General features: G+C 43.0%; 1 protein-coding gene across 10 annotated transcripts; it reads left to right on the top strand.

The window, feature by feature from the left end:
- The first annotated feature begins 259 nt into the window (after positions 1–259).
- Positions 260–26638, top strand: AUNIP (aurora kinase A and ninein interacting protein). Of its 10 annotated transcripts, XM_017958452.3 has the most exons (5): positions 5284–5657; positions 9465–9557; positions 22529–22662; positions 22782–22923; positions 24803–25810. In XM_017958452.3, the coding sequence occupies exons 4-5, from the start codon at positions 22809–22811 to the stop codon at positions 25636–25638; spliced, it is 951 nt and encodes a 316-aa protein (XP_017813941.1). In that variant the 5' UTR covers positions 5284–5657; positions 9465–9557; positions 22529–22662; positions 22782–22808; the 3' UTR covers positions 25639–25810. The 10 variants fall into 10 exon arrangements, with proteins under 10 accessions (XP_003891410.1, XP_031521532.1, XP_031521528.1 ...); XM_031665672.1 differs by lacking the exons at positions 5284–5657; positions 22529–22662 and adding an exon at positions 380–427 and having other exon boundaries at positions 9465–9677; XM_031665668.1 differs by lacking the exons at positions 5284–5657; positions 22529–22662 and adding an exon at positions 640–1105 and having other exon boundaries at positions 9465–9677.
- Positions 26639–26963: the final 325 nt, after the last annotated feature.

Below are 26963 nucleotides of genomic sequence, written 5' to 3'. Positions count from 1 at the left end.
AAAAGAAAATGTACGTTTCTGAGGCTGTGGAGAACCGTTCACACAGCAGTTTCCGAAATCCGCTCTTGAATGAACAGATCAGAAAGAAAACGCACTCCTCGGCGCAGGGAAAGGCGCAGCAAGCACTCAAGGACCCGCGGCGAAGGTTAGTGAGTGGGCGGGGCACAGCGAAGGGAGCGGGCCTTGCCGGGGGCGGGGGCCTTGCCGGGGCGGAGCTGACGCCCGGGGCAGTCGCGACGTAGCCCCGCCCCCAGCGTTGGCGCGAGATCCGAACGTCCGCGGCAGTGGCGTTTGCTGAGGTGTCTGGAGCGTGAGCCGGCGTCCTGCCGGCTTGGTCTCCTCAGCGGCCATGAGGCGGACAGGCCCCGAGGAGGAGGCCTGCGGCGTGTGGCTGGACGCGGCGGCGCTAAAGAGGCGGAAAGTGCAGGTGGGACGCTGGGGGATGAGAGGGCGTTGGGGACAAGGTAGGGCCTGGAGACGTAAGACGGGAGGAGTAAGACGGGAGGAGTTTGGGGGACACCCGGAGGTGCTGGAAGCGAAGTCGGGGACAGAGGGAACAGCATTGGGGATTCACAGGCAAGAGGGATTGGGGTCTGAAGAAGGTTGAAAAATGGGGCTTGGAGAGGGTGGGAGGGACGGAAGAAAGGAGCGTGCTGTTGAGGGATATGGAGGAGCGGTGCGCAGGAACGGGCGGCGAGGGTTCAGGTGTGGGAGAGGCGGAGGGAAAGTTCGCCCGGAGCAGTTTAACTGAGCAGGCTCCCAAGGAGGCCGGAGTCCCCGCGAGACGTCCTAGTAGATGCTGGAGCATTGGGAGATGCATGCGAATGCAAATTTGGGAAATTCTCACCCCAGGGTCTGTTTCCACCCAATTTGCCAAGTTGCAGGCCTTCTACCTGCCAAGAACCGGTAACTCTGAGGGGAAGAGTAGAAGCTATGGGAAGGGGAGCCGGCCTTCTATCTACTGAGCAGTCACTGGGTGCCGGATACTGCGTTCGATGCTGAATATGCGTTATATGTGTCGTCATTCTTACTGGAAATGAGGAAGCTGAGGTTCAGGAACTAACCTAGGCCCGCCTAACTAGAAGGAGCTGGAAATCACACTCAGGTCTGTCACCTAGGCAAGATGCTCTTCAGTTTCTATAAAGAAACAAAAGTGTGAGATAATAATCGTTCATGTTTATTGAGCATCTTATGCTGGTGCTAAGTATTTTAGGTATGTTATCTTGATGGTACAGTTATATATGGTAGATAGTGTAATGATACCCATTTTACATACGGAAACAGGCTCAAAACAGACACTAGGGGCAAGATTCTTGCTCTCAAGTTGCTCACAGTCTTACAGGGAAAAAAAGAGGTGTATAAATAATAACAACAATACCTGACCTTTATTGAGTGCTTTCTATGTATCAGGCACTTTGCCGGGACTCATCAATGACAGGTACTCACCAAAATTCAATAGAGTAGATTTTGTCATTATCCTGGTTTTATAGATGAAAAATTTGATCGTTTTATTATTTATTATTATTATTATTATTATTATTAGACGGAGTCTCGCTCTGTTGCCCAGGCTGGAGTGCAATGGCGCGATCTCGGCTGCCTGCAAGCTCCGCCTCCCGGGTTCACGCCATTCTGCTGCCTCAGCCTCCCGAGTAGCTGGGACTGCAGGCGCCCGCCCCCATGCCCGGCTAATTTTTTGTATTTTTAGTAGAGATGGGGTTTCACCGTGTTAGCCAGGATGCTCTCGCTCTCTTGACCTCAAATGATTCGCCCATCTCGGCCTCCCAAAGTGCCTGGCCGTTCGTTTTATTTTTTAAAAAATTAGCAAAATGGCCGGGTGCGGTGGTTCACACCTGTAACCCCAGTGCTTTGGGAGGCGGAGGCGGGCAGATCACCTGAGGTCAGGAGCTGGAGACCGACCTGGCCAACATGGCGAAACCCCATCTCTAGTAAAAAAAAAATACAAAAATTTGCCGGGCGTGGTGGCAGGCGCCTGTAATCCCAGCTACTCGGGAGACTGAGACAGGAGAATTGCTGGAACCCGAGAGGTGGAGGTTGCAGTGAGCCGAGATCGTGCCAAGGCACTCCAACCTGGGTGACAGAGCAAGACTCCGTCTCAAAAAAAAAAAAAAAAAAAAGATCAAAATGTACAGTAGCTATTTATTACTCCTTGAATTAGGAATATGCCGTTTGTACCCTTAGAATACATTCTTGAATGATGTGGGATGGGTGAGAAACTTGTATACTACTTTGATTTGTTAATTTTGGAGACAGGATCTCTGTCACTCAGGCTGGAATGTGGTGGTATAATCACGACTAACTACAGCCTCAGTCCTGTCCCCGGGCTCCAGGTGATCCTCCTGCCTCAGCCTCCCAAATAGCTAGGACTACAGGCATAGTACCACAAAGCCCAGCTCATTTTTTGTGTTTTTTGTTTGTAGAGATGGGGTTTCGCTGTGTTGCCTAGACTGGTCTTGAACTCCTGAGCTCAAGTGATCTGCCCATTGTGGCTTCTCAAAGTGCTGGGATTACAGGTGTGAGCCACTGCACCCAGCCACCAGTTTAATTTAGAAAGAAGACAAAAATAGAATTAGGAAGAGTTCAGGAGAGAGAGAAAGGGAATATTCCACAGGGAAGAGGAGAGCCAATATTTGTCTGTCTGTCTATAATTCTGTTTTGTTTTTTGAAAAGGAGTCTCGCTCTTGTTGCCCAGGCTGGAGTGCAATGGTGCGATCTTGGCTCACTGCAACCTCCACCTCCCAGGTTTAAGCAATTCCCCTGCCTCAACCTTCCAAGTAGCTGGGATTACAGGCATGCACCACCTTGCCCTGGTAATTTTGTATTTTTAGTAGAGATGGGGTTTCTCCATGTTGGTCAGGTTAGTCTTGAACTCCCAACCTCAGGTGATCCACCTGCCTTAGTGTCCTGGGATTACAGGTGTGAGCCACCATGCCCGGCCTAATTCTGTTTTTTTGTTTGGAGTCTTGCTGTGTCACCCACGCTGGAGTGTAGTGGCGTGATCTCGGGTCACTGCAGCCTCTGCCTCAGCCTCCCGAGTAGCTGGGATAACAGGCATGTGCCACCACACCTGGCTAATTTTTGTATTTTTAGTAGAGACAGGGTTTCACCATGTTGACCAGCTGTTCTCGAACTCCTGGCCTCAAGTTATCCGTCTGCCTCAGCCACCCAAAGTGCTGGGATTACAGGCATGAGCCACCGTGCTTGGTCTGTTTATAATTCTTATACCCCCAAATCCTACCTTTTTCCCTGGCAGTGTTATGGTGAAAACATTTGTCTTGTTGATGTAGTGCATGGCAGGTATGGAATCCTCCAACATCTCTAGGCCCTTACCTTACTCTGATTTCTGGAGGCCTGGACCTTATGACCATACTCACTAACACCATTTCTCCTTCTTGTTACTTGATTCCCAAAGATACTCATTAAAATCTTTGGTTCCTGACTATTATCTATTACTCTGACTTCCAACCCAGAGAAGAGTACTAAAGATTCCCTTTCACAAGGTGCCTCTTCCTAGAGTGGCTATCAAATAGGCATACAGTCCTTTGAGATTTAATGTCAGGGATGGATGGGCAGTAGCTAGTGGCTGTGTTTTTGAAAACATGCCTCTTCCCACTTGATCTCTACACAGAATTGTTTGCTATTTATGAGAGAATAAGTAGTTTATAGTCTGGCCAGTAGACAATAGTGGTCTATGTTTGGAGTGAGTTTGCTTCTCTCCTAATTTGAACTACCCATTTGGCCTCGTTACTTAGGCCTTGTATGTATACTAGTCATTTTGTTTTTATATTATGAAAGTAATATATGTTTGTTTAAAAAATAGTAAATAGGGCTGTGGCTCGTTCCTGTAATCTCAGTACTTTGGGAAGCTGAGGCTGGAGGATCACTTGAGGCCAGGAATTTGGGACCAGCCTGGGCAACATAATGAAACCCCAACTCCACAAAAAATAAAAAAAGTTTATCATGGGTGGAGGAGTGTGGCAGTTTTAATATATGTCCACAAATTCTTCAGTACTTTTCCTTCTAAAAGATAGAACTTAATTCCCCTTTCCTTGAGCACAGACAGTATTTAGTGACTCCGATGACTAGAATGTGGTAGGTTATAGTGTTAGAATTCTGAGTCTAAGCCTGGCCAACATGGTTAAACCCCATCTCTGCTAAAAATAAAAAAATTAGCCAGGCTTGGTGACGGGTGCCTATAATCCCAGCTACTCAGGAGGCTGAGGCAGGAGAATTGCTTGAAGCCGGAAAATGGAGGTTTCAGTGAGCCAAGGTTGCACCACTGCACTCCAGACAGGGTGATAGAGCAAGACCCCGTCTAAAAAAAAAAAATTCTGAATCTAGGTCATAAATGACATTGCAGCTTTAGCTTCATTGTCTCTTTGGGAGAAGCCAGCTGTCATGTTGTGAGGACACTCAAGCAGCTCTGTGGACAGGTTCATGCAGTGAGGAGCTGAGGCCTTTTGTCAACAGTTGTGTGAGTGAGGGAGTCATCTTGAAATTGGATACTGCACCTCTGGTTGATATTTTGAATGCAACCTCACTAGACTGTGAGACAGACCCATCCATCTAGGCTTAACCCAAATTCTTCATGCACAGAAGTTGTGAGATAATAAATGCCTGGCTGGATTTCAGAATTGCCATTGACTGGTGACCCACTTGTACCTCTTATTTCCCCCTTTTTGAACAGAATGTCTGTAACAGTTATGCTTGTTCCAAATTTTATGTTAGATGTATGAGGGAAGATAATTTGTCTTTAGTTCACAGGCCTGCAGATCTAAAGGAACTGTACTTAAACTACACTTTTGGACTTCACATGTACCTGTTTTAGATGCTAGTATCTTTGATATTAAGCTAATGCTGTAAAGAGATGAGATTTTTGTAGAGTTTTGGGAGGGAGTATATTTTGCATATGGGAAGAATGTAAGTAATTTGGGGCCAGAAGGTGGACTGTGATGGTTTTAAAATATGTCCACACTCTTCCCTTCAAGAGGTGGAGCTTCATTCTCCTGCCTTTATGTTTGGATTGGACTTGGTAACTTGCTATATATTCATTTATTTATTTATTTATTTATTTTGAGATGGAGTCTCACTGTATTGCCCAGACTGGAGTGCAGTGGCGTGATCTCGGCTCACTGCAACCTCTACCTCCCAGGTTCAAGCAGTTCTCCTGCCTCACCTTACAAGTAACTGGGATTATAGGCATGCATCACTACGCCTGGCTAATTTTTGTATTTTTAGTAGAGGCGGGGTTTCACCATGTTGGTGAGGCTGGTCTCAAACTCCTGACCTCAGGTGATCCACCGGCCTTGGCCTCCCAGAGGGATTACAGGCGTGAGCCACTGCGCCCGGCTGTAACTTGCCTCTAATGAACAGAATATTGCGGGAACTGATGGTGTGTGATTTTTTCAGATTGGGTCATAAATGGCATTATGACCTCTTTTGATTGCTCACTCTGGGAAAAGCTAGCTTCCATGTTACTACATGAAGCCTGCTCACAGCCATGTTAGTGAGCCATCTTGGAAGTGGATCCTTCAGCCCCAGTTAAGGCTTCAGATGATTGTAGCCTGAGCCAACATCATGAATGCAACGTCATGAGAGACCCTGAGCCATAACCACCAAGCTAACCACCGTGAGAAACTGTGTGAGATTAATGTTCATTTTTTTGTTTTGTTTTTGTTTGTTTGTTTGTTTGTTTTGAGATGGAGCCCAGGCTGGAGTGCAGTGGCCGGATCTCAGCTCACTGCAAGCTCCGCCTCCCGGGTTCACGCCATTCTGCTGCCTCAGCCTCCCGAGTAGCTGGGACTACAGGCGTCCGCCACCTCGCCCGGCTAGTTTTTGTAGTTTTTAGTAGAGACGGGGTTTCACCATGTTAGCCAGGATGGTCTCGATCTCCTGACCTCATGATCCGCCTGTCTCGGCCTCCCAAAGTGCTGGGATTACAGGCTTGAGCCACCGCGCCCGGCCTTTGTTTGTTTTTTGAGACAGAGTCTTGCTCTGTCACCCAGGCTGGGGTGCAATGGCACGATCTCAGCTCACTGCAACCTTCGACTCATGGGTTCAAACGATTCTCCTGCCTCAGCCTCCTGAGTAGCTGGGATTACAGGCGCCCACCACCACACCTGGCTAATTTTGGTATTTTTAGTAGAGACGAGGTTTCACTATGTTGGTCAGGCTGTTCTCAAACTCCTCCTGACCTCAGGTGATCCGCCTGCCTCAGCCACCCAAAGTTGATGGGATTACAGGCATGAAGCACCACGCTGGCCGAATGTTTATTGTTTTAAGCTTCTAAGTTTTGTGGTAATTTATTACACAGCAATACAACACTAATACAGCTAATTTTTTTTTTTTTGAGACGGAGTCTCGCTCTGTCGCCCAGGCTGGAGTGCAGTGGCCGGATCTCAGCTCACTGCAAGCTCCACCTCCCGGGTTTACGCCATTCTCCTGCCTCAGCCTCCCGAATAGCTGGGACTACAGGCGTCCGCCACCTCGCCCGTCTAGTTTTTTTTTTGTTTTTTGTTTTTTTAGTAGAGACGGTGTTTCACCGTGTTAGCCAGGATGGTCTCGATCTCCTGACCTCGTGATCCGCCCGTCTCGGCCTCCCAAAGTGCTGGGATTACAGGCTTGAGCCACCGCGCCCGGCCAATACAGCTAATGTTAAGAACGATTTTGTGAACAATATTTGGAGACTTTAATACCCGCTTTCAATTATGCATATCAACAAGAAAAAAAGACTTCAACAATACTGTAAACCAGGTAGACCTAACAGATAAAAATATAGAACAGTCTACTCAACAACAGCAGAATACATAGGTTTCTCCATGACACATGGAGCATTCTCCACAAATACTAGGTCACAAAACAAATCTCAATAAATTTAGAAAGATGGAAATCATACAAAGTATATTCTCCATAATGGAATGAAAGTAGAAATCAGTAACAGAAGAAAAAGTACAAATAGGTTGAAATTAAACAGCACATTTCTAAATAACCAAGGGTCAAAGAAGAAATCAAAAGGAAAATTATAATAGAAAGTACTTTGAGATAAATGAAAAGAAAAACACAATGCACCAAGATTTATGGGATGCAACTAACACTATGCTAAGAGGGATATTTATAGCTGTAAATATTTTTATTAAAAAGAATCTCGGCCAGGCACAGTGGCTCACACCTGTAATCCCAACACTTTGGGAGGCTGAGGTGGGTGGATCACCTGAGGTCAGGAGTTTGAGACCAACCTGGCCAACATGGTGAAACCCTATCTCTACTAAAAATACCAAAATTAGCTGGGCGTGGTGGCGGGCGTCTGTAATCCCTGCTACTCAGGAGGCCGAGGCAGGAGAACTGCTTGAACCCAGGAGGCAGAGGTTGCAGTGAGCCAAGATCATGCCATTGTACTCCAGCCTGGGCAACAAGAATGAAACTCCTGTCTCAAAAAAAAAAAAAGAATCTCAAATAACCTAATCTTCTACCTTAAGAAACTAGAAAAAGAAGAGCAATCTAAACCCATAGTAACCAGAAGGAAGGAAATAATACAATTTGGAGTGAAAATAAATAGTAAAGAAAAAAAATGAAGATCAAAAGTTGGTTCTTTGCAAAGATCAACAAACTCCACACAACTTTAGCTAGACTGATCAAGAATAAAAGAGAATGCAGTGGCTCACACCTATAATCCCAGCATTTTAGGAGGCTGAGGTGGGAGGATCCCTTGAGCCCAAGAGTTCAAGACCAGCCTGGGCAACACAGGGAGACCCTGTCTCTACCAAAAATTAGAAAAATTAGCCTGGTGTGGTGGGGCATGCCTGTAGTTCCAGCTAGTCAGGAGGCTGAGGTGTAAGGATCACTGAACCCAGGGAGGTTGAGGCTGCATTGAGTGGTGATTGAGCCACTGCACTTCAGCCTGGGTAACACAGTGAGACCTTGTCTCAATCAGTCACCAAGAGGCCAGGTGAGGTGGCTCAAAAAACCCCATCTCTACTAAAAATACAAAACTTAGCCGGGCATGGTGCCGTGCACCTATAGTCACAGCTACTCGGGAGGCTGAGGCAGGAGAATCACTTGAACCCGGGAGACAGAGGTTGAGGTGAGCCGATATTGTGCCATTACACTCCAGCCTGGGTGACAGAGTGAGACTACATCTCAAAAAAGAAAATAAAAAGAGATAAAAATAATTATAAGATAATACTATAAACAATTGTATGCTAACACATTTAGATAACTTAGAAGAAATGGACAAATTCCTAGGAAGTCACAGACTACCAAACTTGTCTCAAGAAGAAATAGATAAAAATAAACTGACTGTAAATATAAGGGTTTACTTCTGGACTTTCAGTTCAATCCCTTTGGTCTATAGACCTATAACAAAGAGATTGAATTAGTAATTTTAAAACTTCCTGCAAAGGAAAGTCCAGGTCCAGATAGTTTCACTGGTGAATTCTACCAAACATTTAAAGAATTATACCAATCCTTCAGACTCTCCCAAAAAAGTAAAATAGAAGAGGAGAGAACACTTTCCAACTCATTTTGAGGCCAGTATTACTCTGATACTAAAACTAGACCCAAGATATCACAAGAAAAGAAAATTATGGGCCAGTATCCTTTATGAATACAGTTACAAAAATACTCAACAAAATGCAAGCAAACCAAATCTAGCAACACATAAAAAGGATTATAAATCATGACCAAGAGGAATTTATCTTAGGACTGCAAGGCTGGTTTAAATTTGAAAACCAATTAATATACCATAGTAATAGCATAAAATACAAAAAACACATAATCATCTCAATAAACACAGAAAAAGCATTTTGACTGCATCACTTTGTGATTAAAACACTCAACAAACCAGGAATAAAAGGGAATTTTCTCAGCCTTACAAAGGGCATCTATGAAAACCCAGTTAACATCATACTTAAGAAGACCGAATGTTTCCACTCCTAAGATCAGCAACAAGACAAAGATCTTGCCACTCTGTTTACCATTGCACTAGAGATTTTATCTAGGGAAATTTAGCAAGAAAAAGAAATAAAAGATACCCAGATTGAAAAGGAAGAAGTAAAATTATCTGTTTGGAGAAAATATGATCTTTTATATAGAAAATCCCAAGGAATCCACTTAAAAAATTAGAAAAAATGAGTTCAGCAACGTGACAGGATACAAAAATCAATTATGCTTCTATATGGTAGGATTTTATCCAAAAAATGAAACTAAGGAAATAATTTCATTTACAGTAGAATCAAATAGAATAAAATACTTAGGCATAAATTTAACAAAACATTGCAAGACATACACTGGAAACTATAAAACTCATTGAAATAAATTAAAAATGTAAATAATGGAAAGACATTACATGTTCATTGATCAGAAGACTTAATCTTAAGATAGGAATACTCCCCAATTGATCTGCAGAATCAGTGCAATCCCTATCAACATCTCACTTGTCCTTTTTGCAGATACTGACAGTCTGATCCAGAAATTCATGACATCCGAGGGATCCAGAAAAGCCAAAACAAGCTTGAAGAGTAACAAAGTTGGAGGAATCACATGTACTGATTTCAAAATTACTATACAGTTACAGTACTTAAGATGGTTTGATACTGTCATAAAGATAGACATATTATAGACCAAAGGAATTGAAAGTCCAGAAGTAAACCCTTACATTTATGGTCAGTTAATTTTTGTTTTTTTTTTTTTTGAGTCAGGGTCTCAATTTGTCACCCAGACTGAAGTGAGATATGATTCATATACCATAAAATTTGCTTTATTGAGATATGATTTATATACCATAAAATTTGCCCATTTAAGTATGTACCCCCAAGAGATAGGAAAACATATGTCTGCATGAAAACTTGCACACAAATGTTCTTAGCATTTCTCATAATAGCCAAAAAGTGGCAACAATCCAAGTAGTCATCAACTGATGAACATCAATTGGTAACCAAAATGGTGTATCTAGGGCCGAGTGCAGTGGCTCACACCTGTAATCCCAGCACTTTGGGAGGCTGAGGTGAGCGAATCACTTGAGGTCAGGAGTTCCAGACCAGCCTGGCCAACATAGTGAAACCCCGTCTCTACTACAAAAAAATACAAAACTTAGCCAGGCATGGTGACAAGCACCTGTAATCCCAGCTACTTAGGAGGCTGAGGCAGAAGAATCGCTTGAACCCAGGAGGCGGAGGTTGCAGGGAGCCAAGATCGTGTAACTGCACTCCAGCCTGGGTGACAGAGTGAGACCGTGTCTCAAACAAACAAACAAAATAACACAAAATGATATATCTATACAATGGAATATTATTTGGCAATATAAAGGAATGAAGTATTGATACATGCTACAACATGGATAGACCTCCAAACATCAGGCTGAGTAAAAGAAGCCAGTCACAAAAGACCAGATATTGTATGATACATAAAAGGTCCAGAATAGGCAAATCCGTAGAAAAGAAAGTCAGTGATTTCCTGGGCCTGGGGTGGAATGGGAGTGAGGAATGACTGCTAAGGCTAGAGGGTTTCTTTTGGGGGAAATGAGAACTGTTCTAAAATTAGATTTGGTGATAATTACACAACTTCATAAGTATACTAAAACTTAACTATATACTTAAATGGGCAAATTTTATGGTATGTGAATTGTATCTTAATGAAGCTGTTAAAATGAAAAGAAAGACTCTTTGTGGAAGAGTTAGACCTTAAACGAAGGGCCAGATTTTGTTGGAAAGCAATGGGAGTGCAGTGGGACAATATGAATAGTGCCACAGAAGCAGGAAGTATAAGGGATGTTTGTGAAACACGAAATAAAAGTTAAGGAGTCTCGAAGACCACCATAATTTTTGACACCAACTGCAAGTTTGGAGGTCCCCAAAACCATTCTCAGGTTTCATAATTTGCTAGAAGTACTCACAGAAGTCACCGAAAGCTGTTATGGTTACAGTTTATTGCAGTGAGGAGATACAAATGAAAATCAGCCAATGGCAGGGGCATAGAGAGCCAAGTCTAGGAGAATCCCAAGCCTGAATCTTCCAGCGTCCTCTCCCAGTGAAGGATTAGACAATGCCAACTGCTCTCAGCAGTGATATGTAACAGTATACACAGAGTACTGCCAATCATGGAAGCTTACCTGAGCCTTGATGTCCAGAGTTGTTTTGGGGGCTCGGTCACATGCATGCGGTTGACTTACCTTCCTGGCTGACCTTAGTTTTCAGCCCTTATAGAGGTGATGCTGATAATGCATGGCCTAAAGACCCCTCTATAAATCACATTGTTAGCATAGATTATTTGGTGTGGCCCAAGGCTCCCAGGTTAAAAAACAAAACAAAACAACACTGCTACCAGGTGGGACATTCCAAGGATTTAGAGATTATCTCTCAGGAGCTTCCAGGACTCTCCTTGGGTAAGAATTTTTTTTTTTTTTTTTGAGATGGAGTTTCAAAAAGACTTTGCCTGGGCTGGAGTGCAATGGCGCGATCTTGGCTCACTGCGACCTCTGCCTCCTGGGTTCAAGCGATTCTCCTACCTCAGCCTTTCAAGTAGCTGGATTGCAGGTGTGTGCCACCAACCCCGGCTAATTTTTTTTGTAGTTTTAGTAGAGACGGGGTTTTACCGTGTTGGGATTACAGGCACGAACCACTGTACCTGGCCAAGATTCTTTACTACATAGGGAGTAATTCAATTTGGCTAACGTGTAGACTATTCCCCGGAGTTGAAGGTGAGTTTAGGAGGGTAAACTAGTGCTATGTTGTTGGAATTTGTTGTCATGGGAGGTATCTCTTAAGAAGATTAACCCATTAGTGGTTATTTGAGAGTGTATAGTATCCTGACAGGCTAGAGGAATTTGGAGGATACTGCTGAAGTTTGGATAAGAAGTAATAAGGACTTAGTCCAGGATGGTAGAAGTTGAAAGTTGTTTATTTTTAGTTGTTTATTTTATTTTATTTTATTTTTGAGACAGGGTCTCACTCTGTCACCCAGGCTAGAGTGCAGTGGCATGATCTTGGCTCACTGCAACCTCCGCCTCCCAGGCTCAATGGATCCTCTCATCTCAGTCTCCCAAGTAGTTGGGACCACAGGCGTGCGCCACTGTACCTGGCTTTTTGGTAGAGACTGGGTTTCACCATGTTGCCAGGCTGGTTTTGAACTCCTGAGCTCAAGTGATGTGCCTCCCAAACTGCTGGGATTACAGGTGTGAGCCACTGTATCTCGCCAGTTGTTTATTTTTATTTTGGTTTATTCGTCTCTGTAATTATATATATAAAAGTATATATACACTCAAGAAGGACCTAAATAGGCTTAGTAGGGGATTGCTTAAATGTTTTTTAAGGCCGGGCATGGTGGCTTATGTCTGTAATCCCAGCACTTTGGGAGGCCGAGGTGGGCAGATCACTTGAGGTCAGGAGTTTGAGACCAGCCTGGCCAACATGGTAAAACCCTATCTCTACTAAAAATACAAAAAAAAATTTAGCTAGTATCGTGGCACACGTCTGTAATCCCAGTTATTCGGGAGACTAAGGCAGCAGAATCGCTTGAACCTAGGAAGCAGAGGTTGTGGTGAGCCAATATCGCACTACTGCACTCTAGCCTGGGTGACAGAGTGAGACTCCATCTCAAAACAAAACAAAACAAAACAAAACAAAAACCGGCTGGGCGCGGTGGCTGAAGCCTGTAATCCCAGCACTTTGGGAGGCCAAGACGAGCAGATCACGAGGGCAGGAGATCGAGACCATCCTGGCTAACACGGGAAACCCTGTCTCTACGGAAAAATACAAAAAACTAGCCAGGCGAGGTGGTGGGCGCCTGTAGTCCCAGCTACTTGGGAGGCTGAGGCAGGAGAATGGCGTAAACCTGGGAGGTGGAGCTTGCAGTGAGCTGAGATCCGGCCAGCCTGGGCGGCAGAGCGAGACTCCATCTCAAAAAAAAAAACAAAAAAAAAAACTATTTTTTAAACTATAATTTGGTCCAGTTATTTGGACCAGCTCTCAGTGTCTTTTAAAGCCCTTTTGCATCTTCACATATGATTACATTTAGCAGCCAGAAATTGGTACCTGAGTAGGTAAAGGATAGAGAAAAATAAAAATAGAAAATATGACTTGAAGTAGTATTTGGAAATTGGGAGAACAGGTATATAGCTGCTGATTGTATACATATACTACAATACTTCTGTTGAAGTTAACACTTTCCAGGGGGATTCAGGATTTGCTCCAGAGTGAGGATTCCTCCTCCACTGCATTTCAGTTGAGGCAAAATGGTCGTCTTTCTTTTCTTTTTTTTTTTTTTTTTTTTGAGACGGAGTCTCGCTCTGTCCTCCGCTCTGTCCTCCGGGCTGGAGGGCAGTGGCCGGATCTCAGCTCACTGCAAGCTCCGCCTCCCGGGTTCAGGCCATTCTCCTGCCTCAGCCTCCCGAGTAGCTGGGACTACAGGCGCCCGCCACCACGCCCAGCTAATTTTTTGTATTTTTTAGTAGAGATGGGGTTTCACCGTGTTAGCCAGGATGGTCTCGATCTCCTGACCTCGTGATCCGCCCGTCTCGGCCTCCCAAAGTGCTGGGATTACAGGCATGAGCCACCGCGCCCGGCCTCGGTCGTCTTTCTTTTATAGGACTGTCGTCTGTGTGACTGAGAGAGCCACATGCAGCCACTGCTATAATGGAAGTAGTTAAAATGAGAGAAGGTTTAAACAGATCTTCAATAAGTAGTCCTTATTAGAGCAAAACTGAGAGTAAATGTACAGTGACCTCTGACATGCATGCATTATGTCCTTTAAGTGAAAAAAATCTCATTAGCAGGGAGTACCCTTTTTTGAGATGGAATCTTGCTCAGCTGCCCAGGCTGGAGTGCAGTGGCGCGATCTCACTGCAACCACTGTCTCCCAGGTTCAAGAGATTCTCCCGTCTTAGCCCCCTGAGTAGCTGGGATTACAGGCACCCTCCATCATGCCTGGCTAATTTTTGTATTTTAGCAGAGACAGGGTTTCACCATGTTGGCTAGGCTGGTCTTGAACTCCTGACCTCAGGTGATCCATCCACCTTGGCCTCCCAAAGTGCTAGGATTACAGGTGTGAACCACCTCACCCGGCTTTTTTTTTGTTGAAATGGAGTCTCGCTCTGTTGCCTGCTGGAGTGCAGTGGCGCAATCTCTGCTCACTGAAGCCTCCACCTCCTGGGTTCAAGTGATTCTCCTGCCTCAGCCTCCCAAGTAGCTGGGACTACAGGTGCATGCCACCATGCCTGGCTAATTTTTTTGTATTTTTAGTTGAGATGAGGTGTCACTATGTTGGCCAGGCTGGTCTCGAACTCCTGACCTTAAGCGATCTGCCTGCCTTGACCCCCAAAGTGCTGGGATTACAGGCGTGAGCCACCGCGCCTGGCCTGGGAGCACCCTTTTATGAGACTTAGTAATGCCAGTGGATGTAGACATATCAGGTCTCCAGTTAGGAATTGTGATAGAAGAAATTTGCTTTTTTCTTTTCCCTGTTGAGTTTTCATGAGGTTTAGATGAAAAACCAATACAGGGTGGTTCTTGAAGATTCCTGCAATAATTTTGTGTTGTTAGATTACTTTGGGATAGAAAACTTCATAGTTCTCAGTGGGTGTACACTTCCATCCTATCTGTGTTCTGGACCTTATATGTGACATCAATTATAGTGACAGGAGTTCATCTTAGCTTGGATCACAGCACTAGAAAAGCCTTAGTGTTTTCTGTCAGCTCTATTGCTGTTGTGCTGAATATGTAATAAGTAGCTGTAAATAAAACGAAAATGGGAAATCCTTCCTGCATATCTACCTATTTATTGAATCGAATACCTATTATGTGTATTAAGCTATATTAAATTCTGTGCAGGATAGGAAAAAGGTATGTGGATCACATGCTGATGCCGGGATTTTGTAGGATGATAAGTTTTGAGACACCAAGTGATAAATGGCCAGTTCAGAAGAGGAAGAGACCACACATGGCTGGGGGAATCAGGAATGCTTGGTGATAAGCTGAAGAGTATGTTTCCGAGCTGGGCGTGAAAAATGCCTTTCTCCATGAGGCATACAAATGAGGAGGTTGGAGGCCATCAACAGGTACTGGCATGTAGTTGGGTATTATGTTACGGGATGCATGGAGGGCTTTTGGTAGTAGAGAAAAAGGTAAACTGGAATCATCAATGTGTGCAGTGTGAGTCTACACTTTATATTACAGGTAGTAGAGAAACTATTGACAGATTTTGAGCAAGATGACGTGATCACAGCTGTCCTTTAAGATTAATCTAGAGGTTATCTGGGGGATGAATTGAAATAGGTGGTGAATGAAGGCCTGACTAGCTAAGAGACTATTGTCATAGTTTAGGGCTAGGCAAGAGTTTATGAGATCCTAAACTAAGGTAGTGTGTTTTTAGTTCTGCAGAGAACTAAGAGAGCTTTGAAGCAAGTTTTGAATGAATATTTTGTTACTAATTCAACAGAGCTAACTTAAGTTGTTGGAGATGTATAATGATGAGACCCCTGATAGCTTTTCTTGGTAACACTTAAACGGTCCTCCTTAGGGCGTGCTTATGAGGTAGAGTCATCCTTTCAGCGTGACTCAGTGGGGCATGACAGTGCTGACTAGAAAGGTTTTCATCCTAAATGTCATCAAATTAATGCTGGGAAAGACTAAAAAGAAAGAGGGACTTGGTGATGATGCTCTCAGTGACTCTAAAAGTGGGAGGAGAATGAGTAGGCCCTGGGAAGCATAAAGGAAGAAGGAGCATGGCAAAAAGCAATAATACTTTCATGTGTGTCAATGTGTGGAACATGAGAGTTCATATACAAATTTAAGACCAGAATGACCATTATGAAAAAAGGAATTAGATCAAATTATCTACTGGAGTTGAAGGTCATAGTGAATCATGAAAAAAAAAAAAGGAATTATATTTGTTTGAAGCAAAACTTTAAGATAAACTCATAGATAAATTATCAGAAGAGATAAAAGATAAAATAAGAGCTAAACTGAATTTAAGTGCTGTGGAACCATGAGAACATTTTCTAATAGTGAGAGGAGTTATGTATATGATCCCAGCTCTTTTTTGATAATAGAGTTGTTGAGCATAAGAAAGGGTCACACTTGGCTGGGCGCAGTGGCTCACACCTGTAATCCCAGGACTTTGGGAGGCCAAGGCAGGTGGATCATGAGGTCAAGAGATCGAGACCATTCTGGCCAACATGGTGAAACTTTGTCTCTACTAAAAACACTAAAATTAGCCGGGCATAGTGGCGCACACCTGTAATCCCAGCTACTCAGGAGGCTGAGGCAGGACAATCGCTTGAACCCGGGAGGCAGAGGTTGCAGTGAGCTGAGATTGCACCACTGTACTCCAGCCTGGGCGACAGAGCAAGACTCTGTCTCATAAATAAATAAATAAATAAATAAATAAAACAATGAAACTTGCTGCCTTGATGACTCTTCCTTTCATGGAAGATTTCTCTGTAGCATATGTTGCTGTTTGATAGCATTTTACCCACAAAACTCCTTTCAAAATTGGAGTCAATCCTCTCAAACCCTGTCTCTGCTTTCTCAGTTAAGTTTATGTAATATTCTAAATTTTTTGTTGTCATTTCAACAATGTTCACAGCATCCTCGCCAGGAGTGGACTCTATTGCAAGAAACCACTTTTTTTTTGCTCATCTATTAGAAGCAATTTCTCATCCATTAAAGTTTTTATTGGGAGATTGTATCAATTCAGTCACATCTTCGGGGTCTACTTTTAATTCTAGTTCTCTTGCTATTTACATCACATTTATGGTTACTTCCTTCACTGAACTCTTAAATGCTGCAAAGTCATCCGTGAGAGTTGGAATCAATTTCTTCTAAATTCCTATTCATGTTATTTTGACCTCCTCCCATGAATCATGAATCCTTTTTTTTTTTTTTTTTAACAGGATCTCGCTATTTTGCCTAGGCTGATCTCAAACTCCTGAACTCAAGTGATCCTTTAGCCTCAGTCTCCCAAGTAACTGAGATTATAAGGCAGCACCACCATGGCCAGATAATCACGAATGTTCTTAGTGGCCTCTAGAATGGTGAATCCTTTTCAGAAGATTTTCAATTTACTTTGCCCAGATCCATCACAGGAATTATCTATGGCACCTGTGGCCTTATGAAATGTATTTCTTAAATAATAAGACATAGAAGTCAAAATTACTCCTTGATCCATGGGCTACAGAATGAATATTGTGTTAGCAGGCACGAAAACATTAATCTTCTTGTACATCTCCATCATGCTCTTGAGTGGCTAGGAACATTGTCAATGAGCATTTATATATATATATATATATATATTTTTTTTTTTTTTTGAGATGGGGTCTCTGTCACCCTGGCTGGAGTGCTGTGGCTCATGTAGTGATCATGGCTCACTACATTCCAGCCTGGGCTCAAGACATCCTCCCACTTTGACCTCCCAAGTAGCTGGGACTGCAGGTGCATGTCACCACGCCTGGCTAATTTTTAAATTTTTTGTAGAGACAGAGTCTCACCATGTTGCCCAGGCTGGTCTCAAACTCCTAGGCTCAAGCAATCTGCCTGCCTCAGCCTCCCAAAATACTGGGATTACAGGTGTGAGCCACTGTGCCCAGCCAATGAACGGTAATATTTTGAAAATAATCTTCTTTCTAAGCAGTAGGTCAAGAGTGGGCTTAAAATATTCAGTAAACCATGCTATAAATAGATGTGCTGTCATCCAGGCTTTGTTGTTCCATTTATAGACCATAGGCACAGTAGATGTAGCATAATTCTTAAGGCCTAAGGATTTTCAGAATATTAGGTGAGCATTGGCTTTAAATCAGTAGCTGTATTAGTCCCTAACAAGAGAGTCAGCCTGTCCTTTGAAGCTTTGGAGCCAGGCATTGACTTCTCTGTAGCTATGAAAGTCCGAGATGGCATCTTCTTCCTATATAAGACTGTTTCATCTACAGGGACAATCTGTTGTTTTGTGTAGCCACCTTTATCAGTGATCTTACGTAGATCTTCTGGATAACTTGCTGCAGCTTCCACATCAGCACTTGCTGCTTCACCCGTACTTTTATGTTATAGAGACAGTTTCTTTCCTTCAACCTCATGGACCAGCCTCTGCTAGCTTCAGACTTTTCTTCTGTGGCGTTCCTCACCTCTCTCAGCTTTCATAGAATTGAATTTGAGTTAGAGCCTTGCTCTCTGGATAAGGCTTTGACTTAAGGGAATGTTGTAGCGGCTTCTGATCATTTATCCAGACCACTCAAACTTTCTCCGTATCAGCAATAAGGCTGTTTTGCTTTCTTATTTGTGTGTTCACTGGAGTGGCACTTTTAATTTCCTTCAAGAACTTTTCCTTTGCATTTACAACTTGGCTGTTTGGTGCAAGAGGCTCAGCTTTTGGCCTCTTGGGACATGTCTTCCTCACTAAGCATGATCATTTCTAGCTTTTGATTTAAAGTGAGAGACCCATGACTCCTCCTTTCACTTGAACACTTAGAGGCCATTATAGAGTTCTTCCTTGGCCTAATTTCAGTATTAAATAGGGCAGCCCAAGGAGAGGGAGAGAGTTGAGGCAGTGGCCAGTCAGTGGAACAGTCAAAACATGCACAACATTTATCGATTAAGTTTGCCATCATATACAGATGTGGTTCATGGTGCCCCAAAACAATTACAATAGTAACATTAAAGATCACTGATCACAGATATAGTAATGAAAAAGTTTGGAATACTGCAAGAAGTACCAAAATGGAACACAGAGACATGAAGTGAGCACATGATGTTGGAAAATGGCACTGAAAGACTTGCTCAACACAGGCTTGCCACAAACCTTCAATTTGTAAAAAACAAAACAAAACACATCTTCAAAGTGCAGTAAAGCAAGGTGCAATAAAGTAAGGTATGCCTATACTGTATAAAGTACAAACAGCTGCCTTTATTTTGAGGTAGGGATAATCAGCTGAAGGACTTTTTACCTGGGGTCTTTCTCAGTTCCAAATAACCTTTTCTCACACAGTCTTAACAGTCCACTGAGATAGACATAGATCCTGGAAGCCATGGGTCTTCTAAGAGAGCTATAACTGGGACAGTATCACTTCTGACCTCACTCTGGCCTAAGGAAGGTACATCCTTCGGCTCCTGCCAACTTGGCAAAAAGCTTTATTCCCAGATGTTTTGCTAATTGAGGTCTTAGTGTTTTCTGATAATCTGTAGTTTTCTGTAAAGCTTCTTTATAGGACTTAGCACACTTGTAGTAATTTAAGTAACTATTTATTAGTCTGTTATTCTCTCTTAAGCTATAAACTTTACTGAAGCAGAAAGTCTATTTTGTTCATCACTATCTTCCCAGTCCTAGCATATAGGTACTCAAATATTTGTTGGCATACTAACCGCATTATCTCACATATCTAGGATGTGGCTCCTATAAAATTTAGAGAGCCAAGTGGCAGCTTGTGCATCCTCATAATGTGTTGGGTGGGTCCCAAGAGTGAGCACCTCAAGAGAGCAAGGCGGAAGTGCATGGCATTTTTATGACTTAGTTTTGGAAATCATGTATAGTGTTTGTTACTTCTGTCATACCTTATTGGTCAAAGTAGTCACAAAGTACCTTCCAAGTTCAAGGTCAGGGAATAAGGACTTCATCACTTGATGGGAAGAGTGTCATAGTTACATAAGAAGAATATGTGAAATGGGAGATCTCGTATTGGCTGTCTTTGAAAAAGAATGTTACAGTTAATTTTCACCATATTTGGAAAACTTTTTGGCCCTTCTTTCTTCAAACGTATTTTCTGTCCCCCTCCACATTGTTTTTTTTTTTGAGACTAATTATATGTATGCTTTATATCTCACTGATTAAGACTTTGCTTCTTCCTTTTCAGTTATTTTTTTCTCTCTGCTTCATTTTGTGTAGTTTGTATTACTATTGTCTTCAGGTTTACTGTTATTTTCTTCTGTAGTCTCCAGTCTGTTGTTAAGCTCATCTGTTGAATTTTTTTATATCTTCTATTTTCTCGCCTTATTATGTTCATATTTTCCTTCAAATCCTTGTGCATATTTATTCTATTTTAACTATTACTTGTCAGCTAATTCTCTTTATCTATCACATTTCTGGGTCTGTTTCTATTAACAGATCACTCCTATCCCAATTACAGTATTTTTCTGCTTCACATATCTAGTAATTTTTTATTGCATGCTAGACATTACAAGTGCTACATTAAGTATCTGGATATTGTTGTCTTTAAAGAATATTGGCCAGGCGTGGTGGCTCACGCCTGTAATCCCAACACTTTGGGAGGCCAGGTGGGCATATCGCCTGTGGTCAGGAGTTTGAGCCTGGCCAACATGGTGAAACCCTGTCTCTACTAAAAATACAAAAATTAGCCAGGTGTGGTGGCAGGCACCTGTTGTAATCCCAGCTACTCAGGAGGCTGAGGCAGGAGAATCTCTTGAACCCGGGAGGCGGAGGTTGCAGCGAGCCGAGATTGTACCATTGCACTCCAGCCTAGGCGACAACAATGAGACTTTGTCTCAAAAAAAAAACTGAAAATTGTTTTGGCAGGTAGTTACTTGCTAGTCAGCTTGATACTTTCAAAGCTTGCTTTTAAGCTTTGTTAAGGTAAGTGTTTGGAATAGTTTTTGCTCTAGGGCTAGTTTAGTTCTACTACTAAAGGATGATTCTCCTTAGAGCTCTAATGAATGTCCCTGGTATTCAAGGTCGTCCTATCCGGATAGGGGGAACACAGATGTCCCCCAGCCTGTGTGAGCTCTGGGAATTGCTCGGCTTGCAATTCCAGTTTGCAGTTTCATTGCCTGGCTTTGTGGGGTTTCACCTAACACATGTGTAGGTTAGTATTCAGCAATGGAACTAAAGGGATCCCCATGCGGAGGTCTCCCTTCTGGAGGTCCTTCTCTGCGCTGCAAATCTCAGCCACCTCAGTTTCTACAAATTCCAATCTCAGTCTACTCAATTCATCAAAAAAGGATATACTGTGGTCTGCAAAGCACTTCCAGGCAGAAAGCTGGAATGATCTTCGGGCTCACCTTGTTTCCCTTTTCTCAAGGATCACAATTCTTTACTGCCTATTGTCTGCTGTTTATATCAATTTTTTCATGTATCTTTGATCCAGTTTTCTGGTTGTATGTGGTGGAAGAGAAGATTCTGTACCAGTAATACATGTTGAAGTACGAGTTTTACCTCCAGGATTTCTTTCTTCTTTTAACCACTTAAAGTACAACTTAGTTTCCAAATGTAAAAATGAAGTCAACTTTGAGTTAGAATAAATAACTTGGCTTCAAGTTTCAGGCCTAACTTGCTGCATGAATATTGGCAAATCTTATTTGTTTTTTGGCAGACACAGCAAAATTGAATTGAATATAATCCTATTCGCCCTATTTCTCAGGCATTCTGTAACAAGCAAATAGAAATAAAAACAAATCACATTAAATAAGGATGAAGTTATATTTATAGTTAGTTGACAACTCACTTCTCAAACCTCTCTTGCCTATCTTCCAGTTCCATTCTCTAAAGAATAAAAGTGCCTGGGTTAAAAGTGTAGTGAGACTGGTGCTGTTTCACAGCTTCTCCTCTTAATATTAGCCAACTGCTACTGAATGTTTTCTATGTGCCAGGAACTGTGTAAGCCTTTTATGTGAATAAATTTACTAAATTTTCTTTTTTTTTTTTGAGATGGAGTCTCACTCTGTCACCCAGGCTGGAGTGCAGTGGCGCAATCTCGGCTTACTGCAACCTCTGCCTCCCGAGTTCAAGCGATCCTTCTGCCTCAGCCTCCCAAGGAGCTGAGACTACAGGCGTTTGCCACCACGCCTGGCTAATTTTTGTATTTTTAGTAGAGACATGGTGTCATCATATTGGTCAGGCTGGTCTTAAACTCCTGACCTTGTGATCCGCCTGCCTCAGCCTCCCAAAGTGTTGGGATTACAGGCATGAGCCACGGCCTTACTAAATTTTCTTTTTTTTTTCTTTTTTTTTTTTTTTTTTTTTTTTTTGAGGCGGTCTGCATCTGTCGCCAGGCTGGAGTGCAGTGGGCGATCTGGAAGCTCACTGCAAGCTCCACCTCCCGGGTTCACGCCATTCTCCCGCCTCAGCCTCCCGAGTAGCTGGGACTACAAGCCATACCACCTTGGCCAGTTTTTGTATTTTTGAAGTAGAGGCGGGGTTTCACCATGTTAGCCAGGATGGTCTCGATCTCCTGACCTCGTGATCCACCTGCCTCGGCCTCCCAAAGTGCTGGGATTACAGGCTTGAGCCACCGCGCCCGGCTGTCCTTACTAAATTTTCATAACTGCCATAGGGATAGGTACTATTATTGTCCCCACTTGACACCTGAGAATGAGATTAAGCAACTTGGAGAAGGTCACATAGCAAAGTGGCAGTGGCAGAACTAGGACTGATTCTTGAGCCATGCTCTTCACCACCACTATGTGACTACTTAAAAACTACTGAAAATGCATCAACTGCTGCTGATATAGAATCATTAATTATCCTTAAATATAAAAGAGCATAATCTCTGCCATCCTGTTAACAAATCCTGTTTGTTTAGTCAGCATGACTGATTTCCATGGGGAAGCAGAAAGATTGGGCTATCATTGGAATATGTGATTCCTGAGAAAAACACCGTTAGGATGGCTGGAAATGGAAGATGATGTCCAGCACCAACTACCTTGAGAATAGGCTGTAAGTGGAGTACAGAGGGTCTAGTGTGGTTCTCAGAGGGTCACTGGTGTGTACTGAACCTCTACTGTCTGTCTTTTAATATTAATAGGCTCATTATTCTTTTTTCTCTCCTTTCTCAGACACATTTAATCAAACCAGGCACCAAAATGCTAACACTCCTTCCTGGAGAAAGAAAGGCTAGTATTTATTTTACTCAAAGAAGAGCTCCATCTACAGGCATTCACCAGAGAAGCATTGCTTCCTTCTTCACCTTGCAGCCAGGTATGGTGGCCCATGTGGGAATACTTCATTATCCAGAGCAAAAAAGGAGTGTGTTCATTTGTCCATGTTAGAACATTTATGAGAAATGGTGAAACCAGTGCATTATGTTAAACTTAGCCTATTAGAAGAGGTTATAAAACATAAAAAATCGTTGCCTTTTGAAAAGCAATATATGTGTGCTTTTACAAACATACTTTTCTGGTTCTGTTTTGCTCAACTTAAATATTTGTATTCGCTGACAGAGCAGTCAGGAAAGGTGTACTTGGGCGTTGGAGGTGCACTTGGGAGTTGGAGGTGCACTGGGGAGTTGCCCTGCCATTAGTTAGGAGGTATATATCTTGGGTTGGCCACAATGGGTACTCTGTCTAAGGTTAATTGGTAATTGATATTTTTGTGTGAAGTTTCTCAAATTAGTGCAAGGTTCAAAGATGCTTGTTCTTAGAAAGCCTCACATAAAGTTGGTTTATGTCTCATCCTTTGGCAGTTCTTTGCTTCCAGGTCCCTGTTCAGGGGAGCAGCTGACTCAGCAGGCTGGGCCTTAAGCAGCAGGGTTCCTGCCACTTGGAGGGTGTTGGGAAGAGTGCTCTAATGCTGGGAGTGATTCTCAGGATTGCTTTGCCTAAACCTTCAAAATGCCCTCTCCCTCCTCCAAACAAAAACTTATACTCTTTTATGTAAGGACAGATTTAAATTAAAAAAAAAAAAAAATTAACAAAAAAACTTCTTCCACTTATAAATTCTGGTATATTTTATAATCTATATTGAATTCTAAGGAAAAGTTGAGAATTCTCACAAAACCTAGTTTCTGCAGTATAATTCTTATTGGAGTTATTCTGCTTTGTTTTTATAATTAGATCTTGGTGTAATTTGAGCCAAGTTGGGAATTCCATGTCCTCCATCCTTATCTTAAGGCAGAAGAGAATCCACTCTATGCCTGATAAAATTAACAGGCTGGACACTAGTAGTTGTTTCACTATTCTACGTACTGACTGACTTAGCATCCTAATTGTGTCTTTACTCCCTTTCCAATGAAATGCCTGGGGAGTGGAGGACCCACGTTTTTCTTTTTTTTTTTTGAGACGGAGTCTCGCTCTGTCACCCAGGCTGGAGTGCAGTGGCCGGATCTCAGCTCACTGCAAGCTCCGCCTCCCGGGTTTACGCCATTCTCCCGCCTCAGCCTCCCGAGTAGCTGGGACTACAGGCGCCCGCCACCTCGCCCGGCTAGTTTTTGGTATTTCTTAATAGAGACGGGGTTTCACCGTGTTAGCCAGGATGGTCTCGATCTCCTGACCTCATGATCCGCCCGTCTCGGCCTCCCAAAGTGCTGGGATTACAGGCTTGAGCCACCGCGCCCGGTCTGACCCACGTTTTTCACACTGTCACCAGAAGGTTTCTCAGAGTTGGATGGTTAATGTCATCTTTAAGACCTTACAAAACTTGTATGTGTTTAGCATGTTTCTTTAAGGATAATGTCCAGGAATGTATATTTGGCCAGAGGATCATCATTTAGTAAAAACCACATTAAATAAAAAACAAAAGCAAAACTGATGTGCCCTATGTTAAACAAACCTAAAAATGAAAACTCAGCTGGTAAAGTAGGCTGTGGTCTGATTGTATGTGATATTTGACATTATTAGGTAGGTGATGGGAAGTATCCATGTATTTGAGTAGGGAATATAAGATCTGATGTTTTAGAGTTCATTCACGAGAGACTGGCAAGATTGAAAACAGGAAGATTGGCTACAAAATTATGTGAAGAGGCTAAGACTCCTGCACTAGGTAGTAATAGTAGCTGATACTGATTTCAGAAAAAGCCAACTGAATCCTGCTTAGGGCAGTTTTTCTGCAGAATAATATTTGTTCATTCCTGTTTTATTAGGAAAGACAAATGGTAGTGACCAGAAGAGTGTTTCATCTCATACAGAAAGTCAGCTCAACAAAGAGTCCAAGAAAAATGTGACCCAGCTAGACCATTTGATCCCAGGCTTAGCACATGATTGCATGGTATCCCCTTTAGCCACTTCAACCACTGCAGACATCCAGGAAGCTGGACTCTCTCCTCAGTCCCTCCAGACTTCTGGCCACCACAGAACTGAGCTATCTTTGCTCCAGCCTGATACTCTAGACTGTGCTGGAGAGATTAATACCCCATTGGCTTTTTCCTTCACCGAGGACTTGGAAAGTTCTTGTTTGCTAGACCAAAAGGAAGAAAAAGGGGATTCTGCCAGGAAATGGGAATGGCTTCATGGGTCTAAGAAGAACTGTCAGAGTATGAAGAAACACACCAAACTACCTGGGGACAAATGCTGTCAGCCTTTAGGCAAGACTAAATTGGAAAGAAAGGTGTCTGCCAAAGAAAACAGGCAGGCCCCTGTCCTCCTTCAAACATACAGGGAATCCTGGAATGGAGAAAACGTAGAATCAGTGAAACAAAGCTCTTGTCCGGTTTCTGTGTTTTCCTGGGACAATGAAAACAATGACAAGGACTCCTGGAGTCAGCTTTTCACTGAAGATTCTCAAGGTCAGCGGGTCATTGCCCACAACACTAGAGCTCCTTTTCAAGATGTAACGAATAACTGGAATTGGGACTTAGGGCCGTTTCCTGACAGTTCTTGGGCTCAGTGCCAGGAGGATGGGCCAACTCAAAATCTGAAGCCTGATTTGCTCTTTACCCAGGACTCTGAAGGTAATCAAGTTATCAGGCACCAATTCTAAATGTTTTAAAGCTTTGTTCCTAAAAGTACCTTGAAATGCAGAGATGTAGGAAAATATAGTTGTGGGTCGAGAGGCGAGTGAGTTTGTTTAGGTGGGAAGGTGGCATGGGATGAAGTTATCATTACTGAGCATCTTCCCTATGTAAATAAAGGGCAGTACCATTGTTAAGACACTGGGTTTGCCATCATGGCTTTCCCTCAGGAAGATGGTGGCTGATAAATTCCCTGAACAAGTCTATGATGAACACTGAGGCAGCACGGTGGGTATTTATCTCTCCATGAAAGCGCCTTTTACTTAGCCTGCACAGAGCCTTCCAGATGTCTGACTGGGACCTTGCTTATGGATGTGTGGGGTTTTTTTTTTTTTTTCTTTTCTCTTTTTTTTTTCCTCAGATGGAGTCTCACTCTGTTGCCAGGCTGAAGTGCAGTGGTGCGATCTCAGCTCACTGCAACCTCTGCCTCCTGGATTCAAGTGATTCTCCTGCCTCAGCCTCCCGAGTAGTGGGACTACAGGCGCATGCCACCAAACCCAGCTAATTTTTTTTTGCTATTTTTAGTAGAGACGAGGTTTCACCGTGTTAGCCAGGATGGTCTCCATCTCCTGACCTCGTGATCTGCCCGCCTCGGCCTCCCAAAGTGCTGGGATTACAGGTGTAAACCACCGTGCCGGGCCAGATGTGTGAGCTTTTAATCTCTGGCTGATCTTAACCCACTTCGACCTAAGCTTGGGATGATTACTCTTGACCCTTATTTTGAGTGATCAGCACATCTCCCCACAACCCAGGTGTGCGCAGAAGAGAGTTAGAATGGTGCTAGTTTCTTATTTTATTTTTGTGGTAACTGTACAGCACTTTAAAGTTATATACTCTATGTTTAAATATACCCCTTAAAAAGCCTGAGCTATATAACAATCTGGATGTGACTGTGTTACCCTTTTCCCACAAGATAGGAGGGAATCCCCTTTGTAAAACTATGAATCCAAATAAATGTTTACAAAGTGGCTCTTGTGGTAACTGGTAATTAAACGATTATCAATTTTATTTTTGAAAATGCAACTGTAATAGTGTATGTTGTCATTGCCCTGAGTCTGATGTGAAGCAGAGTCTAGTTTGACCTGTCTTCTACCCAAGGCATTATCCTTTGTTGTTGATATGGTACCTAAGAGGCTTAAACAATCTCTAGGGGACAAACTTGCAGGTTATAAGATAGAACTGCTTTTTTTCTTTAACTTAAATTTTAGTTTTTTGAGACATGGTCTCGCTCTGTTGCCCAGGCTGGAGTGCAGTGGCATGAACACAGTTCACTGCAGCCTGGACCTCCTGGGCA

The sequence above is a fragment of the Papio anubis genome, chromosome 1 (assembly GCF_008728515.1).
Source record: "Papio anubis isolate 15944 chromosome 1, Panubis1.0, whole genome shotgun sequence".
In the NCBI taxonomy this organism is placed as follows: domain Eukaryota; kingdom Metazoa; phylum Chordata; class Mammalia; order Primates; family Cercopithecidae; genus Papio; species Papio anubis.
This window is presented reverse-complemented; position numbering and strand designations above follow the sequence as displayed.

Bases quoted from the DNA above. Each gene is read 5' to 3' on its own strand.
- AUNIP (XM_003891361.4), top strand. From the start codon at position 350: ATGAGGCGGACAGGCCCCGAGGAGGAGGCCTGCGGCGTGTGGCTGGAC. The intron at 428-22,781 runs GTGGGACGCTGG...CTCCTTTCTCAG, and splicing joins TAAAGAGGCGGAAAGTGCAG to ACACATTTAATCAAACCAGG. The intron at 22,924-24,802 runs GTATGGTGGCCC...CTGTTTTATTAG, and splicing joins CTTCTTCACCTTGCAGCCAG to GAAAGACAAATGGTAGTGAC.